Here is a 25,004-nt window from a genome sequence, read left to right on the forward strand (position 1 = left end):
ACATACTTCAGTCAGACTGCCATACCGGAGATGTACAAAAAGTGCAAAGATAAAGTCGCCGCGGAGCTTAAAACGGTTGAGTTTTTTGCTAGCACTACTGATATGTGGTCAAGCCGCACAGCTGAGCCTTACCAGAGTCTTACAGTCCATTTTATTGATGAAGATTTCAACCTCAGAGCTCGCTGCCTACAAACTACCTACTTCCCAGACGACCACACGGGAAAATATTGCAGCCGGCTTGAGAGAAGGGCTTGCCTGCTGGGATCTCCACGAGGAGAATCACGTCTGCATCACGACGGACAACGCGTCAAATATGGTGCTGGCTGTGCGGCTTAATGAATGGACGAGGCTCCAATGTTTTGGGCACAGGTTACATCTTGCCATCGGTAAGTTATTATGTCGTGTGTGTGTGTGTGTGTGTGTGTGCGCGCGCGAGTGTGTGCGAGCGAATGTGCACGCAGAGAGATGCGTTGATATTGAATGAATTCATTCTTCCCACTCCTTTTCTAATGTGTAAATTAAAATATTAAAATATAAATGTGTTTATATATGTCTGTCTGTGGTGGAATGCCCAGCAGCATTTCTTTTTTTTTTTTTCTTTTTTTTACATGTTCGAAATAGACACACACAAACTGTTTATATGTGTGTGTGTGTGTGTGTGTGTGTGTGTGTGTGTGTGTGTGTGTGTGTGTGTGTGTGTGTGTGAAAGAGTGAGAGAGAGGACAGCACTGTGGATGTGTGTATTTCAGGATATATTTCAGTGTATTTGTGTACATAATAGTGATAGCCTTGTATCACAAAATTCAAATTGTGTGTAATACACTGCTTTTTATTTCTTTCAGAAAATGCACTTAAAGATGACAGAGTGTCAAGGGCCACAGCACTGTGCAGAAAGCTGGTGGGGCACTTTTCCCAGTTGGAAGAAGAAGGCAGCACTGACGGAGGCACAGAGGGAGCTCAAACTCCCTGAGCACAACCTCATAACGGAGTGCCCAACAAGATGGGGATCTAAAGAAATGATGTTTGCCAGAGTGCTTGAACAGGCCAAAGCCATTTCTCAGGTATTGTCTGGAGATCGATATGCACGCTCCCTCATCCCAACCTGGCAGGATATGGACGTGATGGAGTCAATTCACAAGGCACTGCATCCTCTACTGGAATTTACTGATGCTCTTTCTGGAGAGGAGTATGTGAGCATCTCCTACCTCAAGCCAGTTCTCCACCTTTTTGCCACATCAGTCCTGGCTGAAGATGCTGAGGACACTGACCTGACTAAATCAATAAAAACCAAAGTCCTTGCATACCTCAATGACAAATATGGAGACCCAAACATCCAGGAGCTTTTGGATGTTGCCTGTTTCCTGGACCCTAGGTTCAAAACACAGTACATCAGTACTGACAACATCCCTGCTATCAAGACCCGACTGCAGACAGAGATGGTAGACTTGGCACAACATACATTTCATCGGGTAAATACTAATTATGTATTTCACAAAATATAATTTTTCTGTAAAGTCTAACTGGAAAACTAATGGCTGTTGTTTTCATCTAATAGGAGAAGAGGTCTCGTACTGAAACTGTTCAGATGCCTCAAAGTGCACAGCCCTTGGGAGAAAAGGCGAAGAGGTCTCTTGGCAGTTTTTTCAAAACCAGTGCAGCCTCTCCTTCTTTGCCTATAAAACTTGATGTCGCAGAGGCAGAGGTAAACAATTACCTGATGACTCCTACCATTGATGGAGAAGATGATCCCTTGGCTTGGTGGAGGGTGCACAAGACCAACTACCCACATTTGTGCACCATGGCTCGCAAGTATCTTTGTGTACCTGCCACAAGCGCTCCCTCAGAGCGTCTCTTTAGTACAGGAGGAAATATTGTGACTTGCACTCGCTCATCCTTGAAGCCAGCAAAAGTCAATATTCTGATTTTCTTAGCAAAAAACCTGTGAACCACTGAAGAACAAAACAGTTGGATCATTATGGCTGGCAGTGCCATACTCATAGTGAACTTTAGTCTCTGTGTTATTGTTGTGTTCTTGATATAAGTGAGGTTGATTATTCTATATTATAATATTCAAATAGTTCATTGTCTAATTTAAAAGTGCATTTCTTTGTTTTTTTATGTATAACTTTATTTATTTTATTTAAAAACTCTATGTTTCAGTTATGTGAAATGTTACTGACTTGTTGGGAGCAGTAAGATGCATTTAATTTTAATTTTTTTTTAAGACTTTGCAGTTGCACATTGTTTTGGAAAATTTTGCACAGTACAAAGTGCATGCCTTTGTTTAAATTAATATAAATGCACAGTGGCAAAGCCACAGATGTTTCTGTAATGAGCAGTTAAATAAAGAGGTCTTATTCAAGTCATACATGTTTCGATTTAATTCTAACAAATAGGCCCATCCTATGGGAAATAATATTTTACAGTAAATGTATCTAATATTGTGTTGGTCATATTAAATAATTCATTATGTTTTGTTGGGGAAAAAAGAGGATACAATAATAATACTTTTTTTTTTAATTCGCATATTAAATCGCAATCGCAATATTGTTAAAAAAAAAAATCGCAATTAGATTAATTTCCCAAATCGTTCAGCCCTACCTGGGACTGATTGCGCCTCACACCTGCACCGCATTTCCACACACACATAAAAGACACCTTCACACACCACTTCTCTGCAAAGTCTTGATTTGCCCCGGTGATCATTTCTGAGCGTTTATTCCCTGATTCTGGTTTTGGACTTTGGACTGTTTACCTATTCTACGATTGATATCTGCCTGGCCTGAACTCGGACTGTTTCTGTTTACGATTATTGCTGCCTGCCCTGATCTCTGCCTGTTCCCTGGATTATCCTGTTGCCTTGTCTGCATTGCTCTGTCTGCCTCGTCTTGACCCTGCCTGTACGACCTTGTTTAATAAAGCTGCAAATGGATTCCTCTGTGCCCTGTGGTTCATTACATAGGCGCACAGGAAGCGCGCTCATTATGCGCTCACTGGAAGCGTGCTCATAAACTTTTCAGTATGGGAGTACATGTGCACCCAAACACTTGGGTGTTTTTTTCTCTTCTCCGTAAATAAATCTTTTAGCAGAGCTACAGCAAGCGTTTTTCTGTGGTGAAAATACATTAGCTACTAAAACATCTTTGTCATTGTGGAGAGCGGAGTGTAATGAGTGCATGGTTCTATTGCAATGACAGCCATGGGAAAATCGGTACGAATTTTACTATTAATAATAAAAGAAAAGCTATACTGTGCATTATAAATGTCAGGAATGTATCTTTATTGACTCATTCTTTTTATAGAGATGATTTAAATGCTGAAATATGAGGTTTATCTTTTTATAAAACCTTTTTGTTAACCTTTTTTTAAGTTTAGTAGGTAAGATAAAAGACACTCCTTTAAAACAAATCTTTAATGTTATTAACTTGGTGAATTGATTTCACTGTGTATTAGGCTTTTTGAACATGATTCTGTGTATGTGATCATTTTGGTCACTATATTATCTAATAATTTTCATAATGATCAACTAAAATCAACTTTAGTTATGTGTTTTTACAGTAGCCTATAATATGCAATTTCTCTCTACAGGCGCGTTAACTACTGCGGGCACTATTGCAGCCGACAGACACTAATAAACAATTAAAATGTCTCCTTGCTATATTTGAATCATTCATAAGCATTACTTTTGCCAGTTCCTTGTGGCAGCTTTTGCGTTATAGGCAGCGTCACCCTCTGGTTACATGAACACGGCGTCACCACCGAATCAGCACCGAAAACGTTGGGATTTTTTTAGACAATAGCCTAATTGCACGACCTATTCGATATTCTATAATTAAATCAACAAGTCAAAAATCGTGACTCATCCCTACTGCTTTATTAATGTAGGCCTATCCAGTGTAAAACTCGGACATCCCCACACAAATGTGTCTTTTTGTTAATGACTGTCCAACTACAGGATTTAACATGGAGTAACAGCTCACTACCAGTTACAAAAGACACTGTAACAGTCTGTCACAGGCAATTCTAGCTGCATTTTTCATCAATTAATTTCTTAAACTATCCATTGACTATGTTCTGGCCCACCATCTAGTGTCAAAAATATTTGTTGGCCCAAAGCCAACCTTACTTGCCGACCCCATAGGAAATAGGAAATTACGCCTGTGTATATGACAGCACTGAGTGCGCCCGTCTCTGGCTCAGCGCCAATCAACGCGCGGAAGCACATTTCAATTTAGCAGTTGATCACGTGATGCACTGACCGTTCTAATCACACCCTGTGATCGTACACTTCAGGGACCAGCCAAGACTGATCACAACGGTGTGTGTACGTGCGAAAAAAGTGACAATTTTGTAAACACTTGCCTAGATTAGGTCATCTTTTCGCGGACCACACTTTAAGAATTACTGGTAGGGACACTCCACCCATTTGCATTAAGATTTCATTCACTGATTCATTGTTAGTAATCCAGTCATACTATTGAATGGTCGTGCAACAGTTTCTCGAGACGAGAGAAATACGCTATTTACCCTTTTCACTTCCTCCTACAATGACGCAAAAATCGTCATTTTAAGTCATTGTAGGAGGAAGTGTAAGAGGTGGGGATTTCTGTAAAGACTACAAGCACTAGATCCCACCCTTTCAAACCCACCCATAGGGGGTTGGGCCTAATGCGCTAACAGACCAATCACAGATCAGCGCCAGTGCGTTTGATTTCAGTGATAGAAACTTTTTGAAAATATGGACGAAGGTACTGAATACGCAGACAGATGCATTATGGATAGGGTTGGGTAACGAAACGTGTTGCCAATAGGGAACCTATTCCCTATTCTGACATAAACGGTAGTAACCAGACCAAATAAGAACGAAAATTTCGCTGCCTGAGTCTCTGTGTCATGAGGCGCACACATGCAAAGTCTCTCGCGCTCTCTCTAATTTGCGGGCATCAGGGAGCCGTTATCAATATGCGGGAGACTCCTGGAACGTCTGATAGCGGAGGGACTAATGAAGATGCCGAAGACAAAACGCTCCAAGGTTTGGCAGCATTTCACGTGTAAAATTACGCGTCAGAGTAAGTGTGCCGATTGTCTGAAGCCCATATAGAATCATGCCAACCCATTGGCTGATGGCGCGGGCTCCGCCTTGATGCTCTTACGTCGTCATATTATATTAGCGCACATTATCTGGTTTCATTGTACGAAATTATTTCCAGGCAATAGCGTAGAGTGGAGCTCAACTCTAGTCTACAGTGATGGGCGGAGTAGTGGGAGTGGCCAGCGGAGCTGAGCATTGCAATGCACTATGGGGATTGTTGCAATCCACAAGCACTAAAAAGACATTTTCTGCCTTTTATTGGCCAAGAAGGACCCAAAATAAAAAAAATAAAAACTATTCTACTACATATATGACCCACTTTCAATACATATTCATGTCTCCACCGGTGTAATTACCCTTTAACTGCTTCTATTGTTCTCAATTTGTTAGTCGCTTTGGATAAAAGCGTCTGCTAAATGAATAAATGTAAATGAATGCATATTCATCACTGTATAAATTCAATATAGATGAATCTTTTATAACGTTACTAAAGTAATTCAGTCAATAGCAGGGAGTGATGACTGTGTTTGTAGTTTGATTAACAGTCAGAAACATTAGGCTTTTATTAGGCTGCTGCTGACCGAATGCACATCCAATAGAGCCTGTTGTACTGTACGTGCGTTTACTTTGATGACGCATATTAAAGATATAACCAACTATGTTTACCAGGATACTCACCAAGATGCATGTTTTACATAATTTTACGTGAATTTGTCTGTTAAAGCACAAGACATGAAAGAGAATTCAATTCAATTCACACACTGTGGGTCTCATTCATGAAACATTCGTAAATATACGAGTAAATATGTGAGTGATTTGCGCGTAAAGAGACCTTCCTGAAAACTCTTCTCCTGATTCACAAATACTTCGTAAACGTCAAATGTGATAGTGAAATGTGTGTGTGTGTTAATGAATTCCAATGAGTCGTAAATGGGACGCACGTGCACGTTCATTCTCAATTACCATAAATCCCGCCCATTAAATCCAACTGGCAACTATATATGGGCATCATATTATGACATGAATGCAAATGAAAAAGAAACATTTCTCAGATGCAGAAATTTAAGTTATATTATCAGAAGTTCATTCAAAACGGCACATTTTATTTTAAAGCATACATAGTGGCGTATCAGGTCATATAAAAAAGGAAGCTTGGCAGCATATTACAGTTGCAGTTAATTGAGTTTCATCTGTTAATCGAACAGTCCCAGAAGTGAAAAGAAAATGGTTCGACATTAAGCTTGACAGCAAAAAACGAATTAGTTCACTTGGGAAAAATCTTATTCAAACTGGAGGAGCTCCACCATCACAGATGCTGGCTCCCATAATACAAGTAAAAAGAAAAAACGTATGTAATTACTAAACATAATATTTTTTCAAAATGCTGTGTGAATATGTACCTGATTAAGGTGAATTAAAATGCAGCCTTTAGTAATGAGCAAAAAGTTCGGATGTTAAGCGCACCATTTACGCGTGGCTGGGAGCAGGTGTAGATTTCTTTCGTACCAACTAACGTTTGGAAAATACGAACATTTTAATGAATCCGAAAATTTACGCCAGAACCACTTTACACACGATTTACACAAAAATTTGTTATGCTCGTGTTTCATGAATGAGACCCTGTGAGTGGCACTTTCAGGGCACATGCTCCGTGTTCATGTTTTACTTACAGATATGATTTAGTTTTAATCCAAATGACACGTGTGCTGAGTGAACGATCAGCAACCAAGAGCATACAGCAGAAGTGCGCACTCTCGCTCTCTCTCTCTTCAGTTAAAGTTAGTAAATACGTGCTTCGTTTTACTTTCTTTGCCATTTATATATCCGACCGAACAACAAACTTTCCACTGATGTCTGTGAAAGGGTTGCGTTCGACCAGTTTGCACATTCTCTTATCAGTTTGCTCACCACAGCTATATGACTATATCTAATTATCTCACTAATAGACCAACGCTGCTTTTGCGTCATCGAAGGGTAACGCCAAACAGATTCCCCTGAGAACAGAACTCACTCTAGATCTGCAAAGTTTCTTGATAGCAAAAACGGCACAAACATACACACTCTCTTTGCCGGCCAAGGACCGTGAGCGGTATTTAAAGAAGCTACTGGATACGGGGTTACAGAGGTGTCCCTTTAAAACAGTCGAAAACTGGATTAATGACCCCATGCAGTGGCCAAATATGTACTATTTAGACATCTCCCACTATCTCGTGGAATCACCAAGTAAGTAGCCTATTTTTTTGTCATTAACACACTCACAGTATGACAAACTAGACAATGATGCCATGTCACTTGGATCATATTTAACTTGATTTAAGCTATTGACATCGTTTTTTTGTCGACTAGCTATACTAGTTAGAAAGACGAAGCTGCTAGCAGCTAACGTTACGTGATTAGCTCTCACTAGGCACGCTACCTTGGCTGTTAACTGAAAATTTACTGTTGAAATAGTGGCAGGCTAGGACTAAAGTGGACTTAGCTGGTTTCTGCTTGAGTCTAGAAATTGCTTGGAATTTGAAAGTTGTAAAAAAGTTTACAATGTACGGCAAAATATGTATGGTACCTATGTAAGTTATGTATGGGGCTGTCAATGTATGTATGTGGATGTTGTGACATTACGCTATCCTATCTAGCCTAGAAGGCTTGATCTACTGCCATTCGTGTTGTTACATGTAGCCCAGAGCAGTGGTCGTCGAAAAGTCACATAGGCCTAGTGCTAATCTTAATAGGTCACTTCACCCATTTGCATTAAGCTTTGCATCTTTAGAAACCCAGCCATATTTGTGAATGGTCATGGTTTATTCCCTTATTTTCCCCTGAGATGGGAGAAATAAGGATTTAAGTGTTTTACTTCCTGCTTATCGTGACGTAAAAATCGTAATTTTGCGTCACGATAAGCAGGAAATCTTATTTCATTAAAATCTGTAGAACTACAAACATAAGCTCATTATTATTCCAGGGTGTGGGACCCACTCACCCTACAGGCCTATTACAGATCAGTGGGTGGGATTTCACTTGCAGAAACTGAATCAATATCCGCCATCTTGTTTGAAAGCTAAGCTAACAAGCGCTGTGGAGATAGTAAGTTATGACAATGACGGAAGAAACTAAACATGGTATGGAAGAAGAGGATTTTGAAGTTCTGCTGCTCGAATCCGATGTTCGTGGCTATCTTTACGAGCCGCAATATAGTGAAGAGCATAGATATGTATATAAAGGCTAGATGTGTCATGGCGGAGTATTTATCGTCATCACTGGCGGCCATCTTGTCACAGACAGGCTTTCTGGCGGGCTCTGTGGTATCTGATGTAAGAAACACTCTTATCTCATTGAAATCTTTACGGATTTACAAACGGTTTGGTTTCTTACAAACGTTATTAACGTGGCTATAATTCTGGATGATTATTTATTTATACACTTATTATTCATAAGTATGCAGTATCATAAATGAAAGCGTAGCGCAAGTTCTGCCAGGAAGACTCAATTGTCACGTCATTATTACCTTCTCATCTACCCAATCGCGTTCTAATACGTGAAGTATAAAAGACCCTTACTTACACTTGTCTGAGTTCGCAGATGCTGACGCTTCACTTATGCTCTCGTTCAGTCGCCAGCCAACATGTCCAGGATACGCATATTGTTTACATTTATCGACATCCGACTATGTCCCGCTCTACCTCCTGCCGCACGTCGAGGTTCCCGTGTTCAGTATCGATCTCTCCGTAGGCACAGCGGTCTTCGGAGAGTATTGATCAGCCAAGGCCTTCATGAGAAATTCTGCTCCTTAGACTGGTGCCATTTATCCCGCAGATCACCGATCCACCGACGTGAAATAACAACTATGCAAATCACGAGACAATCTCTCACTGGTTCAAGTTCAAACTTCACTTCCAAGGCTTTCAAGTCGTTTTTGGTATTTTTGGTATGTGCTTCCAGCAGCCACTGTTAATGTGTCTCCTCTACAAGATTAAACTTCATTCAGGTAAGTATTTCTCTGTTGCTTCCTACATGGCTGAGTTGAAATTGGCGTCTACGATGACGTGGCGTGTTCTGATTATTACGGCTGATCTGCGGACTGCAGAGGGGCCGGATAGCTCGCCTCAATGCTCGTAGCAAGTGTAAGCAAAGCTTCACGTTACTGATATTCCACAGTTATGTTGGTTATTTAATTATATCAGCTTTTTCAATACCATGCTCTGTTTGCTAATACACACTAAAGACTGCGTTTATTATAATTCAAATAAGCTTAAGAGTGCTTAAGAGCTTTATGCATATGCAGGGTTGCGCTTCGTAACGTTCGCTTTCTCACCAGAGTTCGGTTGCGCGTGTAACCAAAAGCACGTTGTCATTGGCCTTTATGCATATACTGCAGTGGACTAGGATGGCAGTAATTTACATATTACTAGCGTAATAGTAATTTCACAAACAACTATTTCACCTATTAGGCTACTTTAAATTCATAAAGTCACGTTATACTTCAAATTATATAAATAACATGTGTTGATGTAAAACTCAACTTTCTGGCGGCTACTTAATCTACTGATATGCGTTATAGGAATCATTTATGTGAGGGGCATTTTCACATTAATGTACAGAGAAACCCAGACTAAAAGGAACAAGGAGTTGTGTTGCGCCGTTCAAAGTTATACATATACTTGGCCAAAAACTGCCAACTCAATAATCATATTAGTATACCAGACTAATCAGTGAAGGAGACTCGAGTGACATTGTATGCTGGTTTCTGGCTGGTTGCTGCTTGAGTGATAGGACTTTGAAAATTGTAAAAAGGTTTACATTGTACGGCACTGAGCTATGACAAAACTATGACAATAGCTTGAATCAAGTTAAATATGGTCCAAGTGACATGGCCTCATCGTCTAGTTTGTCATACTGTGAGTGTGTTAATGACAAAAAATAGGCTACTTACTTGGTGATTCCACGAGATAGTGGGAGATGTCTGAATAGTCCATATTTGGCCACTGCGTGGGGTCATTAATCCAGTTTTCAACTATTTCAAAGGTACACCTCTGTAACCCTGTATCCAGTAGTTTCTTTAAATACCGCTCACGGTCCTCTGCCGGCAAAGAGAGTGTGTATGTCTGTGCCATTTTTGTTAACAAGAAACTTTGCAGATCTAGAGCGAGTTCTGTTCTCAGAGGAATCTGTTTGTCTTCCCCCAAAAAGGGGTGTTACCCTTCGATGACACAAAAGTAGTATTGGTCTATTAGATATTACTTCATAGACAGTACCCAGAAAAGTGTTATATAAATGTAACAAATATCCTCTGTTGTAACTGAAGTTAAACTCTCACAAGACTGAGCAGTGAAATAACACATGGCACATCTGAACAAGAAAAGTAAAATGTAATTGGATACAGAATACATCTTAGCAGAGTGATTTTTACATAATTAATACAAGATAAAATCAAATGCAAGTATTTGAGTTCAGACCTCAGTATCTGTAGCAGACAGTTTGGGCTCTTCAGTCCATCAGAAAGCAGCTTCACTCCTGAATCCCGCAGGTCATTGTTACTCAGGTCCAGCTCTCTCAGGATGTTTGAGGATTGAAGAACTGAAGATAAACTCTCACAAGACTGAGCAGTGAAATTACACATGGCACATCTGAACAAGAAAAGCACAATATAATTGCATACAGAATAAATCTTAGCAGAGTGATTTTTACATAATTAATGCAAGATAAAATCAATTGCAAGTATTTGAGTTCAGACCTCAGTATCTGTAGCCGACAGTTTGGGCTCTTCAGTCCATCAGAAAGCAGCTTCACTCCTGAATCCCGCAGGTCATTGTTACTCAGGTCCAGCTCTCTCAGGACACTTGAGGATTGAAGAACTGAAGACAAACTCCGACAAGATTGAACGGTGAGTTTACAGCTATGTAACCTGTGTGGAGAACAAAACAAACAGTAATATTAATGTGTTTTTCATGTAGAGTTTATAACAGGGGTTCTCAGCTCAGGCCTTTGAGATCCACTTTCTGGCCGAGTTTAGCTCAAACCCTTATCAAATACACCTGAACAAACTAAGGGACGGTTTGATATTTATGGAAAGGACCATCACAGGAAAAACAGGGTAGGGTCATGTCTTTTTATTCTTTGTTGAAGGGAGGATCATCCAACTTTTTTAGTCTAGGGGGAGGGTTATGGAAGTAAAATAATGTCACATTTTTTTGAAACAAAAAGCATGTTGAATTGCACCAACTGAAAAAATATGCATTGCGTTAACCATGCTTGCATTTAATCCATTGTAATTTTTAAGGCTTGCATTTTTATGGGCTGAAATTCAACATGCTTTTTGTTTCAAAAACATTTGGCATTATTTTACTTCCATAGAGGGTCACCCAACTTTTGTATTCCTGAAAACATTTCAAAGGGGCTTGTTTGGTGCATATTTTCCCATGTAGCTCTCTCGGTCTCGGTCCCCCATTGCTATCAGGTGGGTCTGGCCCAACAAAAATCAGACGCATCAGTACGCATTTAGAAAAAGTGCATCATGTCAGAACAGAATGCCAATAAAATGTTTACCCAGCAAAGATTTAAAGCATGAGCAAATAATGAACTTTTCTGATTGCGAATACGTGTCCTGTGAGTGTAATTCTAACGCTGTATTAACATGTGATGTGAATGTGTGTCGAGTTTTACAGTTTTGGGACTTAAAAGCACACTATGCAGGAATTCAGTTTTTGTCAAAAAGCGACCCCTAGACTCACCGTGGAGTACTTGTATTTAATGTCACTGTCTCACGCAGAGCGTTTCTGCACTCACAGCCTGATACCCATTTGAAGCTTTTATATTAAGGTACAAATCTTGCATAGTGTGCATTTTTGTGCATCAGTGTCATGGATACATAGTGTCTCTCGTGGCGGCGCGCGCGTAGTCTTCAGTCAGACGCGCTCTTCAATCTATCGCAGTTGCGGAGACTCTGTAATCATTACGGTGAAATCACAAAATATAATGCACACAAACGTGTCCCTGCTTGATATAGACTAACCACTGATGAACATATTCAGTTTTGATGAGAGAGAAAAAAACGTTGTGATTCTCACTAGATTTGTCGGGGGGCGCTCTTCCCAAATTGCATCACAGTTGGTGTAGGTCTACTAGACATAGAGATATCTGAACATCTTTGCCAAGCACAGACCAGTACAGAAGTAATCAATACATGATCTGTCATGCCTTTTTCACAATCATTTTGGAGGGTCATAGTAAAATGCTTTGGTGGCGAAGGGAGGGTCGAGTCTATCTCGCGCGACAAACGCTGACAGTGTGAAAGCAAAACGTGTGTGTGCTGCTCCCGCTCACCATACACACTGCTGACGTGCGCAGTGTGAAACCGGCGTAAAGCCTCCTCAATCTCAGCCTAACTGAGCCCTCGCCATTAAAACTATTATTTATTCAGAGACTACATGTTTTTTTAAGGTTTTTAATTATTTATTATTTTTATGAAAGTGACAGTTTAAAAAAAACAACAACTGAAAAATCATTATGAAATGCTAAGGCGGGGCTGCGCTGGTGCTAAGCAAATTTAAGACGAGGCTATATCTATATATATATAAATCGAGATCTCCGAGATGATTCTTTTGTGCCACTCGTCTTCCTTTATGTGGAACGCCAGAGGACGACGTTATCTGAAAATATCACTTTCCAAGCATCGTTATCTTTCATTAGGATTAAGGTTAGGGTTAATAATCCTGTATAAGGAAAATTAGCTTTTATCTTCTGCATTCATCAGTGTTAAATCATCTTCCATATTTCAAAACAGGAAACGATAGACAACAAAATACACAGACCCATGAGGCCTTTCTAAGACAAAAACTCACAGAAGTTAAATCTATATTTTTTATGTGATGAAAGAGTGAACAGGACAGTTTCCACATCATTTTGTAACAAAAAGTCTACAAAATTGAGGACTCAAAAGTCCAGTGAACAAATGTTTATGTGAGTTTTATGACCTTATTTCAGTGACTTTAAACCTGTGAATTGAAACAAACAGTTCAAAAGAATGAAAATGATTTAAACTATATGAGAATAACTATAAAACTTTCTAGAGGATATGCAGGTATTATTTAAATATTAATGACTGAACATCTACATTACAAAATTGTGTGAACCCTGATTTTTTTCTGTTGATTATTTTGTCATGAAGTTTTTTAAGGAGGCTTTGTCTACCTCGTCTGTTTAGAGAAAACATCACTGGTTCATTCACACTACAGGACACACAGGGGAAAGTGTCTGCAAGATGCTCTAGTTATGAGACACCTTTTCATACACAGTGAATCAGCGAATGAGAAAGCAAAACCTGAGTATGTTGACTTGACCATATATTTCACTGAACTGTATTTTATCTTTTAATTGTTGTGAAATTGTGTAATTACTCACAGGGCTTTTCTGCAGCATCTCACAGCTGGAATGAGTCTCTCGTAGTACCATGATGAAGTGAACTTTGGTTTGAACTCTTCCAGCACCTTCTCTGACGTCAGCAGTGTGTAGACCAGCACTGTGCACATTGAAAAGGAGAGTTCTCTTCCTGGATCTTCATCTGGACTGAGGAATCTCTGGATTTCCTCATATAATGAATTATCTTTCAGCTCAAGTAAGCAGTAAAATAGGTTGACTGAAGCTTCCTCTGAGATGTACCGTTCTAGGAAGACTAAAGCTTTGTCCTCGTGTAGTCTTTGTTTAATGTATTCAGTTGTTTGTCTGATGCTCTCTGTGGTGTCTTCAGTGTCTGTCTTGTCTTCAGTGTCTGTGATCAGGCCTTTGAGCAGTTTCTGACTGGATTCCACTGAAATGCCCATCAGAAACCGCAGGAAGAGGTCCAGATGTCCTCTCTTACTCTTCATGGCTTTACGAACAGCCTCTTGCAGTAGCTCATGTAATGTGATATCCTCATTGGGCTCATGAAAGAAGAATTGAAGCTCCTGCATGTTCTTGTTCAGGTAACAGAGGAACACATGCACTGCAGCAAGAAACTCTTGGACACTCAGATGTGTAAAGCAGAAGATCTTTGACTCACGAAGTCCGTCTTCCTTCTTAAAGATCTCAGCGATCATTCCTGTGAACTCAGAGTCTTCACTCACATCAATACCACATTCTTCCAGATCTTCCTCATAGAACACAACGTTTTCCTTCTTCAGCTGTTCAAACGCTAGCTTGGCCAACTTTAATATAATGTTTCTGTTTGACTGTAAGAGCTTTGTATGTTCTCTCTCTGTTTTTCTATCGTACTTCTGGCTCTTCATGTTCATCTGTATCAGCAGGAAGTGAATGTACATTTCAGTGAGTGTTGTGCTGATGTTCTCTGTATTGTTCTTGATGAGAATATTGTGAAGGACTTTGGCCGTGATCCAGCAGAACACGGGAATGTGGCACATGATGTAGAGAGTACGAGACGTCTTAATGTGTGAGATGATTCTGGAGGACACAGTCTCATCTGTGAATCTCTTTCTGAAGTATTCCTCCTTCTGCGGGTCAGTGAATCCTCTCACCTCTGTGAACAAACCCACATGCTCAGGAGGGATCTGATTGGCTGCTGCTGGTCGTGAGGTCACCCAGACGAGAGCTGATGGAAGCAGAGTCCCTTTGACCAGACTTGTAAACAGCACGTCTACAGATGACTCTTTCTCAACGGTGTTTAATGATCTATTATTTTTAAAATCCAAAGGCAACCGACTCTCGTCAAGTCCATCAAATATAAATGCTAGCTCGCATCCCTTATATAACTCTGATTCCTCCAGGTCCTTCAGTTCAGAATAAAATTCCAGCAGAAGCTTATGGAGACTAAACTCTTCATCTTTCATCAAATTAATCTCTCTGAATGGGAGCAGGAACACACAGTCTATATTCTGATTGGCTTTTCCTTCAGCCCAGTCCAGGATGAACTTCTGCACAGAGACAGTTTTTCCAATGCCAGCGACGCCCTTTGTCAGCACAATCTTTTTCTCATCAGTTTTCTTCAATTCAGTAAAAATATCATTGCATTTGATTGGTTTGTCCTGTGTTTGTTTTTTCTTGAAAGCATCATCAATCTTCAGAACCTCATGTTCCTGATTGACCTTTTCCATATCTCCCTCTGTGATGAACAGTTCTGTGTAAATCGCTTTGAGATCTGCTGTAGTTTTCCTGTTGCCCTCAGAAATACATTTAGCTTTCTTCTCCATGTTGGTTTTGTGTTTTTGCAAAAAATTTTGCAAATCCTCTGTTTTAAAAATAACATAAGCAAATTAAATTACAGGCAATACAAATAGAGATTAATTACACTGCTTAAATCACAACTTTAACATTTCTGATATTATTTTCGTTTATCACTATTACCTCCTTTTTTGTTGTCAGAAGCCATTGTCCTTTACCGACTTACTGCTGTTGGACAAGAACACAAATGTCTTTAATGGATTGTATGTTATCAGACACTTTCCAAAAATACAAAAAAAGAGCAGAGTATAAGTGCTGTCAATCAATCGATTTAAAAATATACTTATTATTATTATTATTGGTCATTTTTTTGGTAATCGCGATAAACGGTAAAGTTGTAAATATATTTTGATATCGTAATACTTTACATTAAATCTCCAAAATAATATAGAAACAGCATAAAAACATGAATATTTGCACAGATATAGCTGTAGCTTTAGATTTGCAATAGGCCTATAGGTAGATAATCTTCAGGATATGTGGCCGCATGAAAATGACAAAGGACCAACAAATATAAGTGGGGTTTGTATTTATTCCTTATAATTAGTTAGGAGTTTCTGTTTCTTTTACTGTTCATAGGGCAGAAGACTCACAATAAAACAAAATACAGTGCCAGTATAATCTTTGGATCACACAGCAAATTGTTCACCCCAAAATCTTAGAACTGCATAAACAGTTAGACTGAAATAACACCCACTAAATACACCTGAAATGACATTTGTGTAGCGCCCCCTATGCTCTGGGTGTAACCCAAGCGACGCTCCGGATTCTTTAAATGTGTCTCTCGACTTGCAACTATGCAATATTGTTATTCTTTCCCTTCCTTGAGATCTAATGTCTCAATTAACTGTCTACTAATTAACTGCAAGCAACACCATTTGGTAAGTATAAACAAATAATAACATTTATTCACACACAATAAAATAAATATAAACAAACAAAAAAACCCTTGTATTGAGTCTTAATAAACCAATAAACTTCAAATGTAAATCAACCCTTGTCTCTTATTTTCTCTTTCACAAAAATAAACTCAATTCACTTTCAATCTGTGACTTTAAGATAAACTAACTCACTTTAAATTATTTCACTAGAATGAAAACAAAGTTAGGAATAACCTTTTCAATTACATCACATAATCTCAAATAACACTTTTGAACACTTTTGTTATCTTTTGTGAAATGTAAACACTGTACCGTACCCTTTCAGTGATCACTCGTTTATGCGCGCTCACACTCACACACACAATTGTAAAAGTCACCACCCAACCCCCGTTGCAGGCCTGTATCGTTGCTAGAGTTCGCAGTGGCCTAGAAACAACAAATGGCCTCTTCACTCTGTTGAGCAAACAAAACAAAACCAGATCACCTGAATTCCTACGTCAGCAAACGACTCTCAGCAACTCTTCATCCACCACGAGCACCTGCACACACTGGCGTTACTGGACCCATCGGCTCACCATCTTCTTCCCCGACAGCAGCAAACGAACCCCAGAGCTCATCCGATCTAGACCCGCTCTGATCAAAGTCCAGCGAACAGTGGTTCTCTTCACACGGATACGATAATCAACGCGCAGTCCGCATATAAATGTCCGTGATTCTACCACGTTTCCGTCAGTGTATTTTTCCACACTATGAAAACAAAGAGCTAGACGAACTCCTGTTTGGAGTAACTCTTTCACAAATATTTCTGTGTTGTAGAAAAGTCCGAACTGAATAAATGCACAAATTAAATACTTATACAGCACTTAGATTACATTTTTTTCTCCTCAGCCTTTTTACAACACCCGCTTCTCTCTCCTTTCTCTCAGAATCTCATCCAATCCAAAAACACCCTCTGAATAAAGAGGGCGGGATAAAACACACAACATCCAATGAAAATAAAATAGTACAAGAATGCTAGGCAAAAGCACATTTTCCCCTAGTGCATTACAGACAAACTTTAATCTCCCTCATTATTCTTAAAGCAACACATCCCCGTTATGACCTTATTCAAGTGAAACCCTTTATATCACTTATAAATCCTACAAATGAACTTCTCTTAATGACTGATACTTTTGTTTAATCAATAATTCCCTACTTACTCAGAACTATTACTGTAATAATCTCAGAAATAAGATATTAATAACCTTGTAAGCAGGGCCTGAAGTTAACTTTTTCGGCCACCGGCCACTGTGGCAGGTGGATTTAAAAATTCACCTGCCACAGAGACTTTTTACCAGCCTTTTTTTTTTTTGCCTCATAAACGTGAAAAAAACCCGGGAATTTCACTATATTGTTCTTTAACTTGCTTAACTTCTTTAAAGTGCTGTCAAGTAATAATAACTCTAACAACATACATTTAAAAAAAAATCTTTTTATTCATTGATTTTGGCAGACACAAACACAACAGGCTAGCTATAATATAGTATATACTCAACAGATAGACCTACCGCAGCTCGTAAACAAATCACACGCGGCTGTGTTGATGGCGGATTTATTCACGTAGACAGGTCTTACTCTTAACAGCTTTTAGTTATAGCGTTCAGGAACCGTTAAATATTAACTAAATTAATACTGTTATTACTGGTAAAATTACCGGGTACCGGACATTTTCTCACCGGTTCCCAACTCCTAATATGCACAGTTGCACACGCACACACATCTGTGCAACTGTCATTGTACTGTAACATACGTCAGCGTTACATTATCTCATCCCATCTCACCAACAGTTTAATACTCACACATCCAAACGTAGTCAGAAAAAGGGTCTCATCTTCTTTCTGATCGCATGAACGTTGCGAAACAACAGTCGCTGTCATAAATCAGCCGCTCACGAACCTTGCCATTGCCGCCGATTGTTCACTTTGTATTAAAATGTCTTCTTTACTTTTCTTTTCCTCATCCTCATCTTTTTATTGGCTGTTTGTTTCAGCTGGCCTCTTTACCCCAGTAATGTGCCGCCACATTTTAGCTAAAGTCCAACGCAATAGCGGACTTTGTTGAAATGTAAAAATCATAATGAATCACTCACAATTCTCATTGGCTACCTGCCAATGTGGCAGGTAGATTGACAGTGTTACCCGCCAATAGCAAAATTCACCCGCATTTGGCAGGTGGTCGGGTGTTAATTTCAGGCCCTGCTTGTAAGGAATATTAATAAACCACCTGGGTTACATAAACATACAACTACCCTGTGGTGTAGTCTGATAGGCAGGTATACGCCATGTTTTGAATGAATAAACTAGTGGACTAGTGTCTGTGAATGTTAAAGCTCAAAGAGACTGCAATTGTTCTGCGCGTCTCTGGAAATGAGCACTCAATGCGGCTCTACTACACACACACTGAAGCGTAGCACATGTGACGCTCGTGGTGTTTTCAGCTTTTCACTGTATGAGGACATGATGTAGGCTTGTTGACACATGCGATCAAGCAAAACTTATGTACCCCCGTTATAAACATTCACCACCCCAGAAATGATCCCTGACCCAGCTTGCCACCCCGTGATTTGTTTTCTAGATCTGCCCCTGCCTCAAGTGCAAATTCCATCATTCAACTTCAGATTTGTATTTTACAAGTTTTCGCATTGGAGCTGTGAGTATAAATTTTAGTGAACAAGTACAAATATTTATTGTTCAAGTTCTCAAATTCACATCTGCGTGCTCTCGAGTTTTGCTCTACCTTCATCCCCTCCTGCAACACATCCATTCTCTCACGCAAAGAAAAATCGTGGAGCAAAGAGGGCACTGAGACCGACAGACTACAGAGTAGGTTACTGTTGATATGAAACAAATATCAGCTCTCAGGTTATGTCCATTTTATTACGCAATTCAGACAAAAAATACCGTTTTGGCGATTACAGCCTAAATGTGACGTGAAAGATCGCACTTCAGTTCAGGTAAACCGGTCATCTGTTATTTTTTATACAGAAACACGACTTACACAACTTTGCCTCTTACATAATATCGATCAAGCAGTGTTTTTCAACCACGGAAAGAGGTCAATAAAACAGCAGGAGAACAATTATGTCCCAGAGCGTTACATTTACCTCAGGAAAGCCATTTAATGACCTGCACGTTATTGGCTAGAAAAATAGCAGGAATATTTTGCTAAATATGTGCACTATACAGTCCTTCCAGAAAAACGCGGAGTTTTTTTGTGATTGTTGCGGGCAAAAATCCTTGATTACGCGGCCTGTTTTCTTTAAAAATGCGATGGAATATGCGGGATATTTATGCAATTTTATGCAATGAAATTGCGGGAACTTGCAAAAATTGCGGGAACTTGCAAAAACTGCGGTTTGATGAAAAGAGAAAAAAAGTGATTCCCCCAACACCCTGTTCTCACTAGGCTACTACCTTAATGTAAAGAGTCATTTCTTATTACTTTCTTTGATAAGGAAGCATACTACATCTTAGAAAGTGCTGGGAATATTTAATTTCTCATCTTGTTTTATTTTTATTGAATTTTCAAAATCACAGAATTTGATATCAAGTTCTTGACATTTCTTTTACACATTTTCTGATAAGTACAACATCTGATAAGTAAAACATGAGACAACAATAATTTGAAAAAAAAAAAACACGAAAAAAAGAAAGAAAAAATATAAAGATAGAGGGCATCACAGACATATATTAAATTCCTTTAGCAGAGATACTGATCTTTTGGGCTTTTTGATTTTTTTTTTTTTTAATTTTACAGACTCAAAATACATTTTAAAGGCTGTTTTGAAATGAGCAAAGTTGGGTTTTGAGTTACTCCATTTAGTTTGACGAATATGAAATTTTCCTAATAATAGAAACAAATCGATAACATAAATTTTTATTATAGGAAAGTCAAAATCATTTGTATGAAGATGACAAATTTAAGACACGGTTGTAATTCATTTTAAAACCTAGAAATTGAGACATCTCATTCCAAAAGATTGAAGAATATAGACATTCAAAGAATAAGTGCACAATAGACTCTTTCACAATGACAAAAACAGCAATGATTTATTTCAGACTGTAACGAGTGTAAATAAGGTGTGGCCCCTTTAAGAGCTGCGCGCTGAACTGTCTGCAGTGTTATACAGGGGTTGGACAATGAAACTGAAACACTGGCCAATGTTGGAGGTTTCACATCTATATGCCTGGCGGCCAATCTTCAGAGTGAAGCACGGGTGGATCAGTGATGGTTTGAGCTCCAATATCATGACAATCCTGATTGTATTTGATGGACACGACACTGCCGAGGACTACCAAACCCTTCTGGAGGATCATGAGCACCTGATGCTCAAACCGTGTATCAGCATGATCATGCACCAACACACACAGCAAGACTTGTGACAGAAGGGTTTGATGAAGATGAAAGTGACGCATGCACAGTCACCAGATCTGAATATTATTGAGGTGTTTTGGAGGAGCGAGTCCACCAGCATCATATAGTGACCTGGACACTGTTCTGGAAGAGGAACAGCTCATAATCCCTCTGGTCACTGTGAAGGACTTCTATCTGTCAATTGGTGCTGTATTTGGATGCAAAATGAGGCCCTCACCATTCTAACAATTTATTGTGTTGTAAAACCAGGTGTTTCAGTTTCATTGTCCAACCCCTGTATGTTCCATAAATGTCGGTTCTTTGTAGTGCCATCTATATTCAATGCAAACTAAATAAAGCCTATGTTACACACTTTCATGTCAACCACATCCCTGAGTTTCAACATTTCATTAAATCCTCTGTCAGGCTGTCATTAAATCTGACTGCCTTACTACACTTTAATGACATGTTATAATCCTACAAAAAGTGTTAGTTTGTTCAAATAGGCCTTGCAAACCTTTACTAGTTTCTTGTCTTCAAATCAGCTGTCTAATACTTGCCAAGATACTAATCATTAAGGAGATGCATTCTTGTTGCTATCATTAAGTTGCCAGTTTGACTATGCACATAATAGCTAATTACCACCTGCAGATGCTCCATATTATCAACATATACTTGATAAATGTGAAGAGTTGTGATTTAATGAGAGGACATATGCAGTGCTGATAGTGAGTTGATTGAAGGACAGGCATGTAGATTTACAGTGTACTATAACATATAAATGGAAAATATGGCCATTGCTTAATAAAGGGGTAATACAGATCAGTGGTTCTCAATTGTGGCCCTGGGGACCCACAGCTGTGCATATTTTATATGTCTCCTTTATCTGAAACACCCAATTCAGTAACTTATCTTTACTAACGAGATGATGATGTGAATCGGGTGTGTTAAATAAGGGAGACACAGAAACTATGCAGAGCTGTGGCTCCTCAGGACCACGATTGAACCAGTGCTTTAGATGGACCCTGTAAAGGTGAGGGAGCTAAAAAATGTTCTTCTTCATGGACCATATCCTCCTGGATGTTCCAAAAAGGAGAAGTTCATTATTAAAAGAAGAGCTGAAAGCTATCTAACGAAAGGTAAGCAATAATAGAGAAAGGAAATTGGTATTCTAGTGACACAAGCGCAGGAAGTTACCTGAGCCTTTGTGTTATCCACATTAGATGGCCTGCTTCACTATATATGCCACAGGCGCAAGCGAGGCAAACCTTTGGCAAAAGTGGTGACGTCACCAGAGGAGGCAAATTCTGCTTTTGTTAACCTTCATGCCAGTGATCAGGGGGTCATTGTGGCATGGAGAAAACACTTGAAGCTCTCAGCAGCAGATTATACTGGCCTGGATTGGAGAAAGACATCCGCAAATGGGTGAGTTTTATTCCAGTTTAATCATTTTTATTTTCGTTACACTTTATTTGCATTTGTCCGTGTTAAAGTGAAATTAAAGATTTAAGTACTGAGTAATATTAATTAACCACATACTGTTTTTTTTTTTTTGAAAGGATCAGGATTTGGTTGAGGGTTAATTGCATGTAATTCTGCTTGATTTATAGTTACTACTATAGGAGATACATGAAGGTGTGTTTTAAGTGATCAGTTTCATTAATGACATAATTTTCATTTTTGGGTGAACTAACTAAAGCCACTATTCCAGATCTACAACCTGCCACTCTTTGTTTTGTTCTTTGATTGTGTATTTTTGAAGCACTACAAAATAAAACTGATCTGAACCTGAAAATATTATTCTGTTTTTAACAAAAGCCAAGTATACTTATTATCATTACTGAAATAATCAACCTCATATCCATAACTTGTGTATCATCACCACAACAGAAGTTCATTAAATGTTAAATTCATTAATAGAAAAATATTAGTTTGGTTATAAATGTATGCACAGAATCTCCACATTATGATCTTTCAGGTCATATCATTTTGAAAATATATTTCCATTGAATTATATAAAAATTGTAGATTGTAAATTGTAGGAGCAAGGGGTTGCGGGAAATGAGAGAAATCACACAAAAAAATAATTTAAAAATAAATATTATTTGATATCATTATAAAGTAAATGTGCATGACTGTTAAAAACCCATTTTTAAAGATGTGGAAATGTTTGCTAGTCTAACAGTGTTGATGTTTTCAGACTGTTGCGCTAATGAGATTTTTTAGGACAGGTTTTGGAAATTATGTTTAAAAAAGTCTTAAATTGTAAGTAAATGTTATTAAAGTAATGTTCACGAATCCTCCAGACTTTGTTTGTAATGTCTGAAAACATCAGTGAAATATTTAAAGCAAGTTTATGTGTGAATCCCCCACTCATACAGCACAGTAGTATTTCCCTCAGGACACAGTCGTACGACCACAGTCCACCGTGAACGGCTCAAACAGTTCATCTGAACACCAGTAGTGTGTGTGTGAAACTGGATTCAGCCCTAGCACTGATCTGATCAAGTGCTTCAGTGTGTACTTCAGCTTTGCAGTGTCAGTGTGAACGGATGAAATGAAACGAGCTCTTGCCAGTAGAAGTTCCAGTCGTCGCTGTCCGTCACCTGGATCCATCCTCTCTTCTCAAAGTTATTGATCAGCACCGATTTCTCCATGTCCGTCACCCACTTCACCTTCCCAGCCATCACACACACACACACACACACTCCTGAGAAACACACACCACCTCCGTCAGCTCTAAACACTCATAGCAGCTCAATCACTGTCAGATTATTAATGGGGTTCGGCTGAACAAATATAATAAAATAGAAATAATACTTTGGTAACACTTTACAATAAGATCTCGTTAGAAAACATCACTTTTAATAAGTTTAAAACACAACTGTTCAATAATGGTCCATTAAATAATGTTAACTGAAGCAACTGTTGATTTAATAATGTATTAACAAATGACACAAATAACATAAAGATGAACAGATGTACTGCTCATTGTTAATTCATGTTAAATAATGAAAACTCACTGTAAAGTTTTACCAATATTATAAATACTTTGATTAGATATTTCTATAATTACACTTAGTTTGTCATTAAAACACACACTCATGTGTGTCACACATTATCATTCAGTGATGTGTTTGCTAATCTATCAGATGTTCATGTGTGTTTAGAGGAAGATTTCTGTGTCGAAGTGCTAAAACAGATTCTTATTGAACACAGATGATATAAACTACAGGCGCTGCTCGTGCGTCTCCTTATAAACTGACAGACTACAGATCATATAATCAATAAAACACGGAGGACTGAACTCACAATCACAGCTGTCAGTCCGTGCAGCGATCAGTTCATGCTGGATGTTGCTGGAGAAATGAGCTTTCCTTCAGAAGAGGAGCATCACAACAGCAGCAGCGGCTCATCCATCACAACGGCTCGTCACTTCCGCCTGGATCACGTCATTTCCGCAACGACGCGCCTTCTTCTTCTTCTAATGGAGTTTTATGGCGGTTGGCAAACCAACTTTCGGTGCATTACCGCCACCAGCTGGACTGGAGTGTGAAGCACTAATAAACATTTTAGGCTAGCGACGAGTGGTCAAAAAGTGCTTTAGTTTTTGAGAGACCCCTACCGGAAGTAGAACTAAACGCTACAATGTTTTTCCTCATCCCTAAGGTCTCCCATATATGAAATGGATACTTGGCTAATATTTGAATGCTAAGATTGTTAAATTAACAGATATTGATATACACCCTAAAACAAAAAAGGACTAAAATATATCCTGTCCGTATAGATACAGTCGGCAACGCGTCATAGTTGGGGGGCGTGGTCGGCGTGGGGGAAAGCAGCGCGACCATCCTATGTATTTGAATGACAAAAATGTCATATTGCGAGTCATTTATGCCTGCCGACCGGCAACGATACATTGCAAATTTAACTGTAATAGGTTATGATTGCCCTTATTTAATTAAAAACTGGGCCAATGACCCAACCAAATGGCCGGAGGTGTCGTTTCCAGACTATTATATCTGGTTGAATCTTCAGGTAAGACATCGCGGAAGCTACCGGCAACACAAGCCTGTAACTCAATCAACTTGCGTATAAGTTACTATAAGTCCATAAAACCATGTCACTTACCAATTGTACGTATGCTTCACTCCAAACTATTAATCCTTTTGTAAAACGGTGATCAAAGTAGTCGCTACGAAGTTGCAGAGGGACTTTGCTGACAGTTATCCGAATTCTCACAGACTGCAGTCTGATAACCTTCAGCTGATAACGCTAATAACATCCCTTATGAAAAACAACTAAAGGAATCTTGTAGTATTTTAGGACAAACTATTATAGTAACGTTAATCCTATAGGAATACTATAGTATTTTGGGACATAGCCTAGAAGTATAGGTATTAATGAACATCACAGAAGTATTATACACTACT

General features: G+C 39.0%; 1 protein-coding gene across 1 annotated transcript in view; it reads right to left on the minus strand.

Moving 5' to 3' along the window:
* Positions 1-17,116, minus strand: part of LOC120469820 (NACHT, LRR and PYD domains-containing protein 3) — a 34,365-nt gene extending 17,249 nt beyond the window's left edge. The window contains 4 exon segments of the mRNA XM_089126991.1: positions 10,821-10,991; positions 13,487-15,305; positions 15,422-15,466; positions 16,664-17,116. Coding sequence (XP_088983117.1) covers positions 10,821-10,991; positions 13,487-15,305; positions 15,422-15,446 — 2,015 coding nt within the window. The 5' untranslated portion in view covers positions 15,447-15,466; positions 16,664-17,116.
* Positions 17,117-25,004: the final 7,888 nt, after the last annotated feature.

Source organism: Pimephales promelas, chromosome 24 (genome assembly GCF_988280905.1).
Source record: "Pimephales promelas chromosome 24, fPimPro1.hap1.1, whole genome shotgun sequence".
NCBI classification, from domain to species: Eukaryota; Metazoa; Chordata; class Actinopteri; order Cypriniformes; family Leuciscidae; genus Pimephales; species Pimephales promelas.